The sequence below is a fragment of the Cajanus cajan genome, chromosome 1 (assembly GCF_000230855.2).
Source record: "Cajanus cajan strain Asha chromosome 1, NIPB_CcT2T_4, whole genome shotgun sequence".
NCBI lineage: Eukaryota > Viridiplantae > Streptophyta > Magnoliopsida > Fabales > Fabaceae > Cajanus > Cajanus cajan.
In genome coordinates this window covers 72,954,391-72,971,443 of record NC_138517.1, presented here as the reverse complement: position 1 = coordinate 72,971,443, position 17,053 = coordinate 72,954,391, and the positions used below count along the sequence as shown (strand labels likewise).

At 31.8% G+C, this 17,053-nt stretch overlaps 2 protein-coding genes across 2 annotated transcripts; one reads left to right on the top strand and one right to left on the bottom strand.

The window, feature by feature from the left end:
* Positions 1 to 5,926: 5,926 nt before the first annotated feature.
* On the bottom strand, positions 5,927 to 8,874 carry LOC145950719 (uncharacterized). Its single transcript, XM_083062396.1, has 3 exons — positions 8,200 to 8,874; positions 7,413 to 7,823; positions 5,927 to 6,568 (listed from the first exon to the last, which is right to left on the bottom strand). Exons 2-3 carry the CDS (start codon positions 7,668 to 7,670, stop codon positions 5,954 to 5,956), a joined length of 873 nt encoding a protein of 290 aa, XP_082918522.1. The 5' UTR covers positions 7,671 to 7,823; positions 8,200 to 8,874; the 3' UTR covers positions 5,927 to 5,953.
* Positions 8,875 to 9,308: 434 nt separating this feature from the next.
* LOC145950718 (uncharacterized) lies at positions 9,309 to 11,727 on the top strand. Its single transcript, XM_083062387.1, has 3 exons — positions 9,309 to 9,448; positions 9,820 to 10,232; positions 11,069 to 11,727. Exons 1-3 carry the CDS (start codon positions 9,310 to 9,312, stop codon positions 11,681 to 11,683), a joined length of 1,167 nt encoding a protein of 388 aa, XP_082918513.1. The 5' UTR covers position 9,309; the 3' UTR covers positions 11,684 to 11,727.
* Positions 11,728 to 17,053: the final 5,326 nt, after the last annotated feature.

The following is a 17,053-nucleotide window of genomic DNA, read 5'->3' as shown; positions in this document are numbered from 1 at the left end:
TAAAGACATATGTACTTTATCATAATAGTAAAAGACACAATTCAGATATAAAATCCAAAAAATTAAGGGTTATTTTTAAACAATTACTAACTTAATCTTGATTTTTAGTCATTTGAATTGATATAAATTTGATTTAAGAGAATATGCATGAATGAATTAGTAAATTGAAAATTAAAGCAGAAAAGAGATTGGTTGAAAATCAGTGGTTAAAACTCCTAGAGTTGTGATTTATTATCTCAATCCTCTTAAGATGAATTTCATAAATTATAATATCTTTGTTGCCAATTTACTTATGAAACATTTAACAATCCTTGATCCAAAAAGTTAACACTCTTTGCTTTAGAAAAATCCCAAATTGAGTATATATAAGATATTTATTTGTAAAATAAAGCATAGAAACACATAAATAAATTAATAAATTAATTTAATTGAAAATTAAGAAAACAAGTTTGATCATGTGAATTTCTAGAATTCAATTATTTTAGGGTTCTATTAATCAAAAAAGTTTGATCATATACTTCTAATTAGCTAAGATAAGAATGTAAAGTATTAAAACAATGTGACACAAATTAAGAAAAACAATTCATTCAATTCATCATTGAGGATTCATGAAGAAGAATTACACATAACCTTAGAATAAGGAAACTAACAAGATATGATAAGTGAATAGCCAAACATGATTCTATAATTTATAAAACAAAGGAAGAGAATTAACCAAATGGGGGAAGAATCCTCTAAATGTTTGACTTTTAGCTTTTTATAGTACCTTAACAAATAATATAATAGTGAAAGTTCAAAATAAAATATGAAAATAAAAACTATATGCTTACAATATACATTGGAGACTCTTATTTATGATTAAATTAGGACGACCTTGCAAGAATAACCGTGTATATTAGGCAACATGGTTGTGCTTCAAAAGCATGTTTGTACATCTTTTAATCTTAGGGCATACATCACTCTAGCATGATCGTGTATATCAGGAAACACGATTGTGCTTCCAAGCATGGGTGCACATGTTCTAGCTTAGGGTATGCTTCAATCAAGCATGGTTGTGCTTTAAAGTAAGCACAATTGTTTCAACCATGTTTTCTTTAATCTTTTTGGGCCTTTATTTGCACAAATTCTCTGTTTTGCACCATTTTACCTATTTGTTACCTACTTAACCAAAAGAAATAAAGTTTGTCAACAAATGTGTTTAATTATAAAAAGCAAAAGTAATAGTTAAGAGCATGATATAATGCAGTAAATTGATGGTTTAACAAAACTATCTCTCTCTCTGTTTCACTTTCAAAAGTATTTGAAGTTTTAAATTCAAAGGATGTGACATGGGAGAGACTAGAAGTTGCATTTTAAGTTTGAAACTCTCACTCTACAAGTTTGAAGTGGTGTGGCTCAAGGAGTTGAATGGTTGATAGAAGTTGGTGTTGTAGACTAAAAATGTTGGAGTGTTAGAGGGCTACTAGTTGGGGGAGGGGGTGACGAAAGTCGGGATGAAGCCTAGGGTTAAGAGAAGTGTTGGAGGAGGGGCGAATTGTTTGATATGGGATTTATGTTGGGGTTGGGGGCATGTTTCTAGAGGGATAACAAAAATGGGGGTTGAGGGATCATTCAAAGGGAGTAAATAGAAATGTTACAATGGTGGTTATGTGAGAGAAGATTTATGGTGAGAATTGAAGTTTCTAAGGAGATAAGTGTCGAGTGGAAGAGAATTATGTTACTTGGGAAAGGAGTAGTAGTGCTAAAGGAGTGTTGCAAGGGTTTGCAAGGTGTGAATATAGGTGACAATGATTATTGTAAATATTATGTTAGATATTTATACATTGGTTAAATTTAATTGATGTAGATTTTTTTACACTAGTTTAATATTTGATGTAAAATTAAAAGGTATCATTTTACATCAATGGGATAACATTGGTTGTGCAACTAATGTAAAATATCCATTTTAACTAATAAAAATGGTCTGGATGCACCAGTAGTGTCTCAAATATAATTGCTTCAAAAGCAAACCAAAATAAAAATCTTATTTTCGAGTCTTCTCTTATATATTTGAATTATTTAAGTACAAAACTCTCATTCGATTCATTGAATTTGCTTTGCCATATATTTCATGGTGATTACTACGATGTACAAGCTTAATATATTCTTTCACTGGTGGACAATTGAACATTGTTTCTTTTTATTTTTTATTTATTTAAATTATTTGAAATACTCAAAAGTTCTTTTGTAATCCAACCATCCTCCATCACTAGCATGACAAGATCTAGTCTCCACCCCTTTTATGTTGTCACTCTCTCTAAGATCATTACCATCTTCTCCCTCATCACCTCCTTCATCTATCTCTTCGACTTCTTTGACATCAACTTTGTCCAGTCCTTCTTCTCACGTGCCTCCACCAAAGCCTTAGACTCGACAATGCCATTTGAAACCCTTACCTCCCCAAACCAACACTTTTTAAACCCTCAAATATTGCCTTTGAAAAGGACAAGGACATTGTGACCTCCATTTTCGAAAGTGCCACATCTTCCTACACGTTGGAGTTGCAACTAGGCGACTATTGATAGGTTGCAATGGTGAGACAAAAGGTAATGCAACAGACGAAGGGGCAATTGTCAAAGGAATTCAACTATAAGGCGATTTTGGGTGTAATGATATGAAATGTTGGTGGGGTATATGCAAATTCTAGTGGGAGTGACAGGGTTGTTGCTATTGATGGGTTTGACGTTTGAGTATATAGTGTTAATGGCCATCATGGAGGTCAGAGGAGGAAGCACAACGACTCAAAAATTTGGCAAAAAATTGTCACAAAGAGTTGAAAGTTGGAGACACTTCTAACAAAAAATTGCAATTTTGACAGTTCAACAGTTCTGAATCTATTTAGTAAAAATATAAATAAAAGTGAAACATCGTGAGATACATTAATTTCTTAATCCATTACCATGATGTCTCCAACAACAAATGGTGTCACTACAAAAAAATTGTCTTGTAGTGGCATACACTTTATATGTTATGACATGCTAATTGTCATTAAAAATTATTTTTACATACGCTATAGATACAATAGATGTTAGTATTTTATTAAAAAGTGTAAGTATAAGATATAATGACACAAAAATTATGTTGTTGAAAATCACTTAAAATCAACACTTATCTTATGTGTGAGCATATGTCAAATAGATTTATACTTATATATAATATATTTATAGTAACGTTTTTTATATGTTACTATATATAACATTTTTTGTAATGCATAAAAATATCAAAGAAGAAGGAACAAGGTTGGGCCATGTATCTAGTCAAATATGGACAAGGAAGATAAACAAGAAAGATGAGAATATGAGAAGAACATGTAGGTAAAAATGACATTTAATATTATTGTATAAGATTAATTTAAAAATTTAAATCTCAACTATTCATTTAATTATTTATATATCTGACCATATTTTTTTTTCATTGATAAACTACATAAAAATCACACTTTATTTTATTGGTTAACTGATGAATTACAAAAAACCGATGTACACCATAGATTTTGCCATATTTCATTATTCAACACCATCAAGTAATACTTCATGGAAAATTACAAAAACATACTCAATAATTTTACAATACAAATTAAAATTACTTTTTTATTATTATATAGTGACAGCCAAAACTGACACTATCAATAATATTTTTAAAAAAGAAACTAACCAACATATAACACTTCTAATAAAAATATTTTTTAAAACAAATTTTATAAGTAATGATAGCCAATGTCGATACTAAAACTAAAAATGTAATATTTAATAAAAACATAATGTGTTTTTCTTTTGTTAAGATTTAAACTAATGACAAAAATCACTACTATAATGTATAAATTGAGACGACAAAAAATATACCAACTATGACAATCTTTGATCGTCGCTATTTGGTCGATGTTATGTGGAGGATTCTTGTAGTGACCTTTATGATTATAATATTTTGATTATCTTATTGAATTACAACCATTATTCATAACAATGTATTATATCGTGAATAGTAGTAGAAACAGATTAGACTAGGTTAAGTTTTGGCAGTTTTAAGTCTGACTTACAACAAAATTGCTAAGCTTGGATTTGGTCTGTCTACATGTTATGGGTTTTATTTGAAGGCTTAGTTTAACTTGTTTGAAAGATTGAAGTAATCTAAAAGTCTGTTTTGTAATCTGTTTTATACAAGACTTGTAAATATGTCTAATTAATACGCCTAAATATTAAATATATTATTATTATTATTAATTATATATATTAAAAATTAAAATTAACTATAAATTGATATAATATTGTTTTATATTTTAAATTGATTGGTATATGGATCTACTAAGATTTTTAAAAGCTTAAAACTTGATTTTTTAGTTAAAAGACTTTCTAAAAGGTTTAACTTTTTTAATAAACATGTTAGAGTACGCGCCCTTAATAAGTTATTTGATTTATTTCCACTCTCGTAATCATAAAACCTAATCAACTTATTTTTTTATTATTATTTATGTTTAAGTCTGGTGTACACTAGTGGAAAATCAATCTTATACGTGATTGCGCATTTTCTTGTCAGTTATAAAAATATCCAATGTAAAAAATACGCGGTGGCATTTTTAAAATTAATCTAAACTTTTTTACATTGAACCAAAGGGGTCCGATGTAAAAACTAAAATCTACGTCGGATATAAAGTAAAGTCTGATGTAGATTTTAATTTTTACGTCGAATCCCTTTTAGCCCGACGTAAAAAGTTATTTTATTCCCCCCAACGCTTTCGTCTTTTTCGTGCACGCAAGTGTTTTTTCATTGTTTTTCTCTAGGGTTTTCCTCTAGCAATTTTCGACAATGGTGGTATGAGACCTTTGAGTGTTTTTCTGTCACGGTGAGCGGCGACGACAACAGTGAGCGGCGATAACAACGGTGAGCAGCGATGACAACGACGGTGAAACTCATTTTTGATTCTGAACCTATTTCTCTGATTGGGTTAAAACATTTATGCGTTTTCATGGATTGAGATTAATGCTTTCATGCGTGTATTGATCTTTTTGTGTAAAAATGTTTTTTTATTCCTGCACATGAATGTTTTGACATTGTTTTCCTCTTCAACGATTTTTAGCGACAGAGGTGTGAGACCTTTGGGCGTTTTTCGTTCACAATGCACGATGGCAGCAAGACCCATTTTTATTTTGGACTTATCTCTCCGATTAGATTGAAGCATTTGAGTATTTTTAATTTGGACGTGTTCATGGATTGAGGTTATTTTTTTGTTTGTCTGTCAACCATTTTACGTCGGACGTGGAGGATGTCTGACGTAATTTTACGTCGGCTAAAACACCAGACGTAAATTTACGTCTCCCACATTAACGTCGGATAATTTTTCGACATAAAAAGTCTAAAATAACACATAAAATATCTCTTTTGTACTAATACATGTTTTCTCGTGAAAAAAATTAAAAAAAGAATACTATAGCATGGACTAGCTAGACTTGTAGAATCTATCCTTCCTTGTCGTATTCACTTTTATCTCTTTTGTTTATTTAATTACAATGACAATTCTGTTGTACATCTTGAGCAATTGTTCGAAGTCACTTTGGCACTTTTTAGTTTTTTCGTTTTTATATTTATATCTTCCTATTATTTAGGTAAAAGTGTAATATCCTTGATGTACATCTTGTGCCTATATGATATAGAGCATGTTTACATGACAAAATTACTTTGTGAGAGTTTATTTACTAAAAAAAACCCTTTATTTATTATTATTTTTTTATAGAGAAGTACTGGAAATCTCTTCATAGGTTGCATCCACAATTAGGAAAGTAACCTTTCTCTGAATTAACTGCTTTTGCATTTTATTTTACTAATATAGTCATCATTTTGAGCCATAAGTAAGTCACAAAAATTAGACGCAAACAAAAGAAAATGAAAATTTATTATCAAGCACGAGTCCACAACCTTTCTAGTGAATCATGCGTTTACTTGGTCTAAACAGAGAACCACAAATGTAGGTGGAATACAATATGTCATACCAGAGAGGATACTGCAGAAATATAAACAAGGTTATTGGTAAAATCGCAAGTGAAGCTATGAAGATAGGAACCCACGTTGTACCATGGTAATACGTTATGAAGAAAGCACTACTAAATGACACCATCATGCTGATAATTGAGATAAACAATGCCACTAGTCCAAATATCAACTTCAATGGCAATGACTTGAGAAAGTCTTCCTCAGCATATCGTGAAATGAGGATGGACAAGAAGATTAGGATTGAGGTTGAGGAAGAGACTAATGTTAATGCATCTGATAATGCAAATACCATGAACCAGGGTTTCGTCAAATAATTGGGAGATCCTAAGTTGTCGTTGTTACCACCTGGGACGCTGAAGGCAGCAAAAAATACTCCTGTTGCAATTAGGGTTGAAACAACCATACAAGAGTTAGCTGTTCTTTTCATCCATGACTCTCCCTTTTTTAGCAACTCTTGGTGATCCTTGATGAATAGTTCTCGTGGAGTAATGCCTTCATGGTTTGCCAGCTCTATAAATGATGGTAGCATTGTCTTTTTTACCTCCTGTTGCCACATCAAGAGTATGTACATAATGTCATTTATGTATAACTACATAATATATTTGCTTCACTAAGCTATACATGCATAAATTAAGGTTTTTTTTTATTATTTTTTTATTTTTTATGTACAATGATGGCAATAATAATAAAATTTAAGACCTCATTCAATCTACCCAAATTAAATTCTCCATTATTAGGTCAATCTAAGTGGGTAATTAAAGATTGTGTTTGTTTTAACGCATCAATTTCTAGAAAGTAAACTTGAATCCAATTTTTTTTTTTAATTTTTTATCATTAGCTAAATGTCAGTCAGTAATTAAGGTTGTGCTTGTTTGAAGCATCAATTTCTAAAAATTAAACTCGAAAATATGACATTGTCATATTTGATAAATTCTGAAAAAATATTTTCACGTATGTTGATTATTAACTAGGAATGTAAAATATTCACAGTTGCTTTATTTTTTTATTTTCGTAGCAGCGGAAAGTGGATATCTTATATTTTTGTCGAAATTGAAGTTGATTCCAACAAAAACTACTTTCACGTTTCTCTTTTTTTCTTTTATTTTTCAATATTTAAATTAATTTTTTTTTTCAAAATTACTAAATATCATCCAAACACATTCATGAAAATAATATTCTTAGAGGTAGTATTCTTGAGAATAGAATTGCAATGTTATATCTTAAAGCAAATGTCTAGCTAGCTTAAAAGAATCAAAATGGATTATATATAATTCTACCATTATGTAAAAGTAAAGTAATCATGATACGTAAAAGGAGAAACAAATAAAAGGGAATAATATAGAGAATGAAATCAATTAAGAAACTGTGAAAACATATAAGTTCCATACCTCAAACCATGACAACTCAAGCATCATTTGAAGAGCTGCTCCAGAAACTATATTAAGTCGTTCTTGTGGTGCTAATTTTGCAACACAGTGGAGTAAAGTGCTGCCTTCATCATCCATAAATGTTAATACGAAATCTTTGGTTTGTCCTATTTCGTGTATCAAATTGAAGATGCTAGAATGACGGTGCAAAGCAGCAACGTGAATTATACTTTGACCTAAGGTGTTTAATTCCCAAATCAAATCAGGATAAGTGCTCATCACCAGATAGAAACTCGAAATTTCCAACTTCTACGGCAAGGAATGTTACTTGTGTAGGCTCTCTTATGGAATCCATAAACTCTGAATCATCCAAGGTAAGAAATATCTCCCACATGCGTTTTGTAAGTTTCAGAACTGGAGGGTCCTTCTTGTCTAGGGCACACAATATAACAACTTAGTTGCATAATGAAAAAGTAACTTGCCTAACTCCATAGTTAAACTAAAATCAACATAACAATGGATGTATGAAAATTAAACTCCATATAGTTAAACTAAAATCAACATAACAATATAACAAAATAATATTTTGTTTTTGCATGTTGCTAAAATTTTCTAATTATTAATCAATTATAAAAAATCACTTTAGATATAATTTTTAAAATAATTATAATGTAAAAACTAATAATCCATTTCAATCGAGGATCTGATGAACATGCCAAAACCACAGCAATAGATAATTAACAATTGAAAAGACAATCCAAAGTCATCATGATTTTATTGACATAAGTGATTAAAATTAAGCCCTTACAGAAATGCAGGAGGTGTCTTGGATATCGCAGTTGACTTCCGCAACTACAAACTGAAGAAGGCTTTCTGGCCAAGACATGCAAACCAGTCTCACTATCATCACCTCGAGCAAAAGCCAGCGATTCCTTCTGATTTAGCATTTTCAGGGCCAGATCTGCAAGAATATGATCCAAATTAAGGTGTTTCCAAATTCTAATGATATTAAGATTAATGAGGGTGTTTACATTTGTTCGGATCTACCAAATTACACTTCCTAATTTAGTTAACTAGTGTGTATCCACTCTCATAAGTAATTAATGGGAAGGATTCAGCCTTTTAAAGAATTAAATTAAAAACAACTTTTCCAAGAACTACTAGAATTGATTGTTCACCTAGGTTTACTCCTCACTTATATATTCTATTTTGTCAATAGTCAAATAAAATTTTTAACATATCACAAGATATAAACATCTATGCATAATCAAATAACAGTATGATAATAATGACATAATAAATCCACCAATAATTATTAAGATATAGACTCTTAGAGATGTGGAATTGTAACTAACTCAATTCTAAAATTAATTTATAAAATGATGATTATTTTTTATTTATATATTATATTTTGATCATGATTGGTGGATATAAAATTTCTAACAAATGCTTCCAAAGTCATTGTTCAAACATTCTACCATTTTGACTTTTATAATACAAGTTTCCTTTCCTTATCTAAAATATTCAGACTTACAATTCCACATCTCTAAGAGTTTTAGAATTATTTCATTATTATCATACTGTTATTTGATTATCCATAAATGTTTAATTCTTGTGATATGTTAAAAATTTTATTTGACTATTGACAAAATAGAATATATAAGTGAGGAGTAAACCTAGGTAAACAATCAATTCTAGTAGTTCTTGGAAGAGTTGTTTTTAATTTAATTCTTTAAAAGGCTGAATCCTTCCCATTAATTACTTTATGAGAGTGGACCACACATACACACTAATTAACTAAATTAGGAAGTGTAATTTGGTAGATCCGAACAAATGTAAACACCTCATTAATCTTAATATCATTAGAATTTGGAAACACCTTAATTTGGATCATAATCTTGCAGATCTGGCCCTGAAAATGCTAAATCAGAAGGAATCGATGGCTTTTGCTCGAGGTGATGATAGTGAGACTGGTTTGCATGTCTTGGCCAGAAAGCCTTCTTCAGTTTGTAGTTGCGGAAGTCAACTGCGATATCCAAGACACCTCCTGCATTTCTGTAAGGGCTTAATTTTAATTACTTCTGTCAATAAAATCATGATCACTTTGGATTTTCTTTTCAATTGTTAATTATCTATTGCTGTGGTTTTGGCATGTTCATCAGATCCTCGATTGAAATGGATTATTAGTTTTTACATTAATTATTTTAAAAATTATATCTAAAGTGATTTTTTATAATTGATTAAGAATTAGAAAATTTTAGCAACATGCAAAAACAAAATATTATTTTGTTATATTGTTATGATTTTAGTTTAACTATATGGAGTTTAATTTTAATACATCCATTGTTATGTTGATTTTAGTTTAACTATGGAGTTAGGCAAGTTACTTTTTCATTATGCAACTAAGTTGTTATATTGTGTGCCCTAGACAAGAAGGACCCTCCAGTTCTGCAACTTACAAAACGCATGTGGGAGATGTTTCTTACCTTGGATGATTCAGAGTTTATGGATGCCATAAGAGAGCCTACACAAGTAACATTGCTTGCCGCAGAAGTTGGAAACTTCGAGTTTCTATCTGTGGTGATGAGCACTTATCCTGATTTGATTTGGGAATTAAACACCTTAGGTCAAAGTATAATTCACGTTGCTGCTTTGCACCGTCATTCTAGCGTCTTCAATTTGATACACGAAATAGAACTAACCAAAGATTTCGTATTAACATTTATGGATGATGAAGGCAGCACTTTACTCCACTGTGTTGCAAAATTAGCACCACAAGAACGACTTAATATAGTTTTTGGAGCAGCTCTTCAAATGATGCTTGAGTTGTCATTGTTTGAGGTATGGAACTTATATGTTTTCCCAGCTTCTTAATTGATTTCATTCTCTATATTATTCCCTTTTATTTGTTTCTCCTTTTACGTATCATGATTACTTTACTTTTACATAAGGGTAAAATTATATATAATCCATTTTGATTCTTTTAAGCTAGCTAGACATTTGCTTTAAGATATAACATTGCATTTCTATTCTCAAGAATACTACCTCTAAGAATATTATTTTCATGAATGTGTTTGGCTGATATTTAGTAATTTTGAAAAAAAAAATTAAATATTGAAAAATAAAAGAAAAAGAAGAAACGTGAAAGAATGAATGAGAATAAGTAGTTTTTGTTGGAATCAACTTCAATTCCGACAAAACTATAAGATATCCACTTTCCGCTGCTACGAAAATAAAAAAATAAAGCAACTGTGAATATTTTACATTCCTAGTTAATAATCAACATACTTGAAAATATTTTTTCAGAATTTATCAAATATGACAATGTCATATTTTCGAGTTTAATTTTTAGAAATTGATGCTTCAAACAAGCACAACCTTAATTACTGACTGACATTTACCTAATGATAAAAAATTTATAAAAAAAATTGGATTCAAGTTTACTTTCTAGAAATTGATGCGTTAAAACAAACACAATCTTTAATTACCCACTTAGATTGACCTAATAATGGAGAATTTAATTTGGATAAATTGAATGAGGTCTTAAATTTTATTCTTATTGCCATCATTGTACATAAAAAATAAAAAAAAAACCTTAATGTATAGCTTAGTGAAGCAAATATATTATGTAGTTATACATAAATGACATTATGTACATACTCTTGATGTGGCAACAGGAGGTAAAAAAGATAATGCTACCATCATTTATAGAGTTGGCAAACCATGAAGGCATTACTCCAGGAGAACTATTCATCAAGGATCACCAAGAGTTGCTAAAAAAGGGAGAGTCATGGATGAAAAGAACAGCAAACTCTTGCATGGTTGTTTCAACCCTAATTGCAACAGGAGTGTTTTCTGCTGCCTTCAGCGTCCCAGGTGGTAACAACGACAACTTAGGATCTCCCAATTATTTGACGAAACCCTGGTTCATGGTATTTGCATTATCAGATGCATTGGCATTGGTCTCTTCCTCAACCTCAATCCTAATCTTCTTGTCCATCCTCATTTCACGATATGCTGAGGAAGACTTTCTCAAGTCATTGCCATTGAAGTTGATATCTGGACTAGTGGCATTATTTATCTCAATTATCAGCATGATGGTGTCATTTAGTAGTGCTTTCTTCATAACGTATTACCATGGTACAACGTGGGTTCCTATCTTCATAGCTTCACTTGCGATTTTACCAATAACCTTGTTTATATTTCTGCAGTATCCTCTCTGGTATGACATATTGTATTCCACCTACATTTGTGGTTCTCTGTTTAGACCAAGTAAACGCATGATTCACTAGAGAGGTTGTGGCCTTGTGCTTGATAATAAATTTTCATTTTCTTTTGTCTGCGTCTAATTTTTGTGACTTAGTCATGGCTCAAAATGATGACTATATTAGTAAAAAAAAATGCAAAAGCAGTTAATTCAAAGAAGGGTTACTTTCCTAATTGTGGATGCAACCTATGAAGAGATTTCCAGTACTTCTCTATAAAAAATAAAAATAAAAATAAAAATAAAAATAAAGGGTTTTTTTAGTAAATAAACTCTCACAAAGTAATAATTTTGTCATGTAAACATGCTCTATATCATATAGGCACATGGAGTAGCTTAAGGATATTAGTCTTTTACCTAAATAACAAGAAGATAAATACACAAACGAAAAAAGTGCCAAAGTGATGACTTCGAACAATTGTTCAAGATGTACAGCAGAATTGTTATTGTAATTAAATAAAGAAAAAAGATAAAAGTGAATACGACAAGGAAGGATAGATTATACAAGTCTAGTCCATGCTATGGTATTCTTTTTATTAATTTTTTTCACGAGAAAACATGTATTCATATACCAGACTCAAGTATAAATAAAAAGAATAAAAAAAAAAGTTGATTAGGTTTTATGATTACAGGTGGAAATAAATCAAATAACTTATTAGGGGCACGTAGTCTAACATGTTTATTAAAAAAGTTAAACCTAGAAAGTCTTTTAACTAAAAAATCAAGTTTTAAGCTTTTAAAATATCTTAGTAGATCTATATACCAATCAATTTAAAATATAAAACAATATTATATTAATTTATAATATTTATTTTTAATATATATAATTAATAATAATAATAATAATAATATATTTAATATTTAGGTGTATTAAGCATATTTACAAGTCTTGTATAAAATAGATTACAAAAACAGACTTTTAGATTAGGTCAATCTTTCAAACAAGTTAAACTACGCCTTCAAATAAAGCCCATAACATGTAAACAGACCAAATTCAAGCTTAGTAATTTTGTTGTAAGTCAGACTTAAAACTGCCAAAACTTAACCTAGTCTAATCTGTTTCTACTACTATTCACGATATAATACATTGTTCTGAATAATGGTTGCAATTCAATAAGATAATCAAAATATTATAATCATAAAGGTCACTACAAGAATCCTACGCAAATAGCGACGATCAAAGATTGTCATAGTTGGTGTATTTTTTGTCATCTCAATGTATACATTATATTAGTGATTTTTTTCATTAGTTTAAATCTTAACAAAAGAAAAACACATTGTGTTTTATTAAAAATTACATTTTTAGTTTTAGTATCGACATTGGCTATCATTACTTATAAAATTTATGTTTTAAAAAATATTTTATTAAAAGTGTTAGTTGTGTGAAATAGAGTATAACAGCAGAGAAAATCAAAGAAACAAGATGAAACAACAGAGAAAATCAATTGCAACTCTGGAACAATGTAGCTACAATTTTTAAGAACAATAACACCACAAATCACACAACTTCGAACATTCCTCAAGACTCACGAACAGTGCTTCCCAATCTGAGTCTACCTGAACGGAGATAAGATCCAGAAGAAATGAGCAATGGAGGAAGGAGAAAACCAGAGAAAGAATGACAGAATATTCAGAGAGAAATTTCATACCATCAACATGCTTTCATCCACGATCATAATCCTTCAAATACACGTTCTCCTTACGCTCACGTGTGCTTCTCCTAACGGTTTCCTTATTTTCCGGTTCTTGTGCCACGCGTCCTGAAGGATCATCTAGTAATTTTGATGTCAATTTCCCTTCTTGCCCTTTTATGCATGTTACATTACCCTCCTCATCAAAAACAACCTTGTCCTCAAGGTTGAACTGAGGATAGGAATTCTTCAGTTCCGCAACATCTTCCCATGTAGCATCATTAGGTTCTGAAATATCCCACTGAATTAAAACTTGAGACACCTTCTTATTATTTCTTGTTATCACTCTACATTTCAAAACTGCCCATGGGTGAATTGTAGGGCCAAACTCTGAAGTAGTAAGAGGTAATGGTACATACTGTTGTGGTAATTTACCATGAAACCTCTTGAGCAAAGAAATGTGAAAAACAGGATGTATTTTAGCTGTCTCTGGTAACTTCAATTTATATGCTACTGAACCAATCTTTTGAATCACCTCAAAAGGTCCAAAAAACCTGAGACCCAATTTCTGATGCTTCCGTAATGCTAAAGATTGTTGCCTGTACGGTTGTAATTTAACCAATACAAAATCTCCTACATCCAGCTGAATATCTCTCCTTCTTTTGTCCACTTGCTGCTTCATATAGTTTTGAGATTTCAACAAATTTGCTTTTAATTGCAACAATAGTTGGTCCCTATCCTTCAATGTTTCTTGTACGGAGATGGGATCTTTAGGATCATGATCATATCTCACAATTTGAGGAGGAAGTCTACCAAACACAGCTTGAAACGGAGTCATGCCTGCACTATGATGAAAAGAAGTATTATACCAATACTGTGCCCAAGGCAGCATATTGACCCAAGACTTGGGATTTTCATATACATAGCATCTCAAATACATCTCTAGTGTCTTGTTCAGATTCTCTGTTTGACCATCAGACTGAGGATGGTAAGAAGATCCCATTGACAATGTTGTTCCTTGTGATTTAAACAAGTGCTGCCAGAATGAACTAATAAAGACCCTGTCTCTATCCTAAACAATAGATTTTGGAATTCCATGTATCTTCACCACTTGAGTAATAAAGGCTTCAGCCACAGATTTGCTGGAAAAATCAGACCTCATAGGAATAAAATAAGCAAATTTGGATAATCTATCCACAATAACCATGATTGTTGCATAACCATTTGAAGGAGGAAGATGAGTAATAAAATCCATAGCAATGTCATCCCAAACCTGTTGAGGAATAGGTAGGGGTTGCAAAAATCCCATTGGTAATGCCTGTTCAACTTTAGCTTGCTGACAAATAGCACATTCTCTGATATATTTTCTAACATCCTGCTGCATATTAGTCCAATGAAACTGATTACCGATTCTAGCCATTGTCTTGGTAACACCAGCATGCCCGCCAACTTTTGAATCATGAAACTCCATAAGAATTTGCTTTTTCAGATCTGTATTATTAGGAACCACAATACGACCCTTCCAAAAAAGAACACCATCTTTGATATTATATTCAGAATTAGATTGTTGACCCTGAACACCAGCATTGTAAATGTTAGACAATGTAGGATCTGTTTGAGTTAATTGCACCAATTGTTGCAGCCAAGAACAATTAGGTTCAGACCAAGCCATAAAAAAACTTCTAGATAGGGCATCCGCAGGAATATTTTCTTTTCCAGGTTTGTATTGAATGGAAAAATCGTAGCCCAAAAACTTAGGCAACCATTGTTGCTGTTCAGGAGTTTGCAATTTCTGCTCCAATAATTCCTTCAAACTTTTCTGGTCTGTCTTGATGATAAATTTATGGCCAAGAAGGTAATGCCTGAATTCAGCTAATGCCTCAGTGATGGCATAGAATTCTCTAATATATGCTGATTGTTTCTGCATTCTCATGGAAAGTTTCTTTGAAAAATAAGCAATAGGGTGCTTATTTTGACTTAGGACAACACCCACTCCCTTTCCCGAAGCATCTGTCTCAAGAACAAAAGGTTCATTGAAATTAGGAATAGCTAAAACAGGAGCAGAAGTTATAGCTACCTTTAATTGTTCAAAAGCTTCTGTTGCTTTCGAAGTCCAAAGAAAAGCATCTTTTTTGAGTAATTCAGTCAATGGTGCAGCAATAGTTGCATAGTGTTTCACAAATCTTCGATAATAGCCCGTGAGGCCTAAAAACCCCCTTAACTGTTTCAGGTTTTTAGGTTGAGACCATGCTTGTACTGCTTCCAACTTAGGATTGTCCATAGCTACACCAGAACCAGACAAAGTATGCCCAAGGTAATCAATCTGTGTCGCTCCAAAACTACATTTAGAAAATCTTGCAAACAACTCATGTTTCTTCAAAACACTCAAAACAACTTCCAAATGACATAAATGATCCTTCCAATTAGCACTGTACACCAAAATGTCATCAAAAAATACTAAGACAAACCTCCTTAACATGCCAGCAAAAATATCATTCATTAAACTTTGAAAAGTAGCCGGGGCATTAGTCAAGCCAAAGGGCATGACTAACCACTCATAGTGACCCTGATGAGTTCTAAAAGCTGTCTTGTGTCTATCTGCAGGATTTAATCTGATTTGATGATAACCAGATCTAAGATCAAGCTTAGAAAAATAATAAGCACCAAATAACTCATCTATCAACTCATCAACTGTCGGAATAGGAAAACTATCCTTGATAGTTATTGCATTAAGAGCTCGGTAATCAGTACAAACCCTCCATGACCCATCCTTTTTCTTAACCAATATTATAGGGGAAGAAAAAGGGCTTCTACTAGGCTGAATGATGCCTTCTTTCAACATTCCCTCCACCAACTTCTCAATTTCTTCTTTTTGACTATGAGGATACCGGTAAGGTTTAACCTTCACAGGATTAGAGCCTTCTAACAGCGAAATAGAATGATCATGTGATCTTGAAGGTGGTAAACTAGTAGGATTAGCAAAAACAGATCCATATGTATGCAGTAACAGAGCTAGTTCAGGTTCCATGTCCGCTGGCAATTCGAGCAAAGGAAAAGAGTGTGAATTCTCTTCAACCAACTTCATACTATATACCTCAGCTATTGAATTGGTATGCATCATCCTTCTAATGTGATGTAACTGTGCCTGAGCAGGAATTAAATCTTTATCTCCTTGCAATGTGATAAATTTTCCATCCTTTAAGAACTTCAATTGTAATGCTTCAAAATCAGCAATGTGAGAACCAATGGTTTTTAACCAACTAGCACCTAAAATCAAATCCGCCCCAGATATAGGTAATAAGAAAACAGGTAACACAAATGAATGTCCCTGTGCTTGCACATTAAGCTGCTGAACCACTCCTTCAGCACTCATGTAATTCCCATTTCCCACCATCACTTTGAACATAGAAGCTGGCTCAACTGGTAACTTTAAAAATTTAGCCACCCTTGGTTGTAAAAAATTATCTGAACTGCCACCATCAATCAGTACCTGAACCGGCAGTTTATCAATATAAGCTAAGAATCTAATAGTTCCCACACCAACTCCACCTTTCAAAGCATTCAATGACAAATGATGATCTTCCATAGCAGCGTTTTTAACTTCCGCTTCTCCTATAATCTCAGACTCGACTCTATCATCTTCTTCCAATTGGAGAAACAAATATTGTCTGTTTGGGCACTTATGATTAAAGGTAAACTTCTCATCACAAAAATAACACAGTCCCTTATCTCTCCTTAATTGCATTTCCGCCGGGCTAATCCTTTTA

Excerpts from the sequence above, each read along its gene's own strand:
- LOC145950718 (XM_083062387.1), top strand. The coding sequence starts at position 9,310 with ATGCTAAATCAGAAGGAATCGATGGCTTTTGCTCGAGGTGATGATAGT. Across the intron at positions 9,449-9,819 it reads AAGACACCTCCTGCATTTCT|ACAAGAAGGACCCTCCAGTT; the intron begins GTAAGGGCTTAA and ends TGTGTGCCCTAG. Across the intron at positions 10,233-11,068 it reads TTGAGTTGTCATTGTTTGAG|GAGGTAAAAAAGATAATGCT; the intron begins GTATGGAACTTA and ends ATGTGGCAACAG.
- LOC145950719 (XM_083062396.1), bottom strand. The coding sequence starts at position 7,670 with ATGAGCACTTATCCTGATTTGATTTGGGAATTAAACACCTTAGGTCAA. Across the intron at positions 6,569-7,412 it reads TTGAGTTGTCATGGTTTGAG|GAGGTAAAAAAGACAATGCT; the intron begins GTATGGAACTTA and ends ATGTGGCAACAG.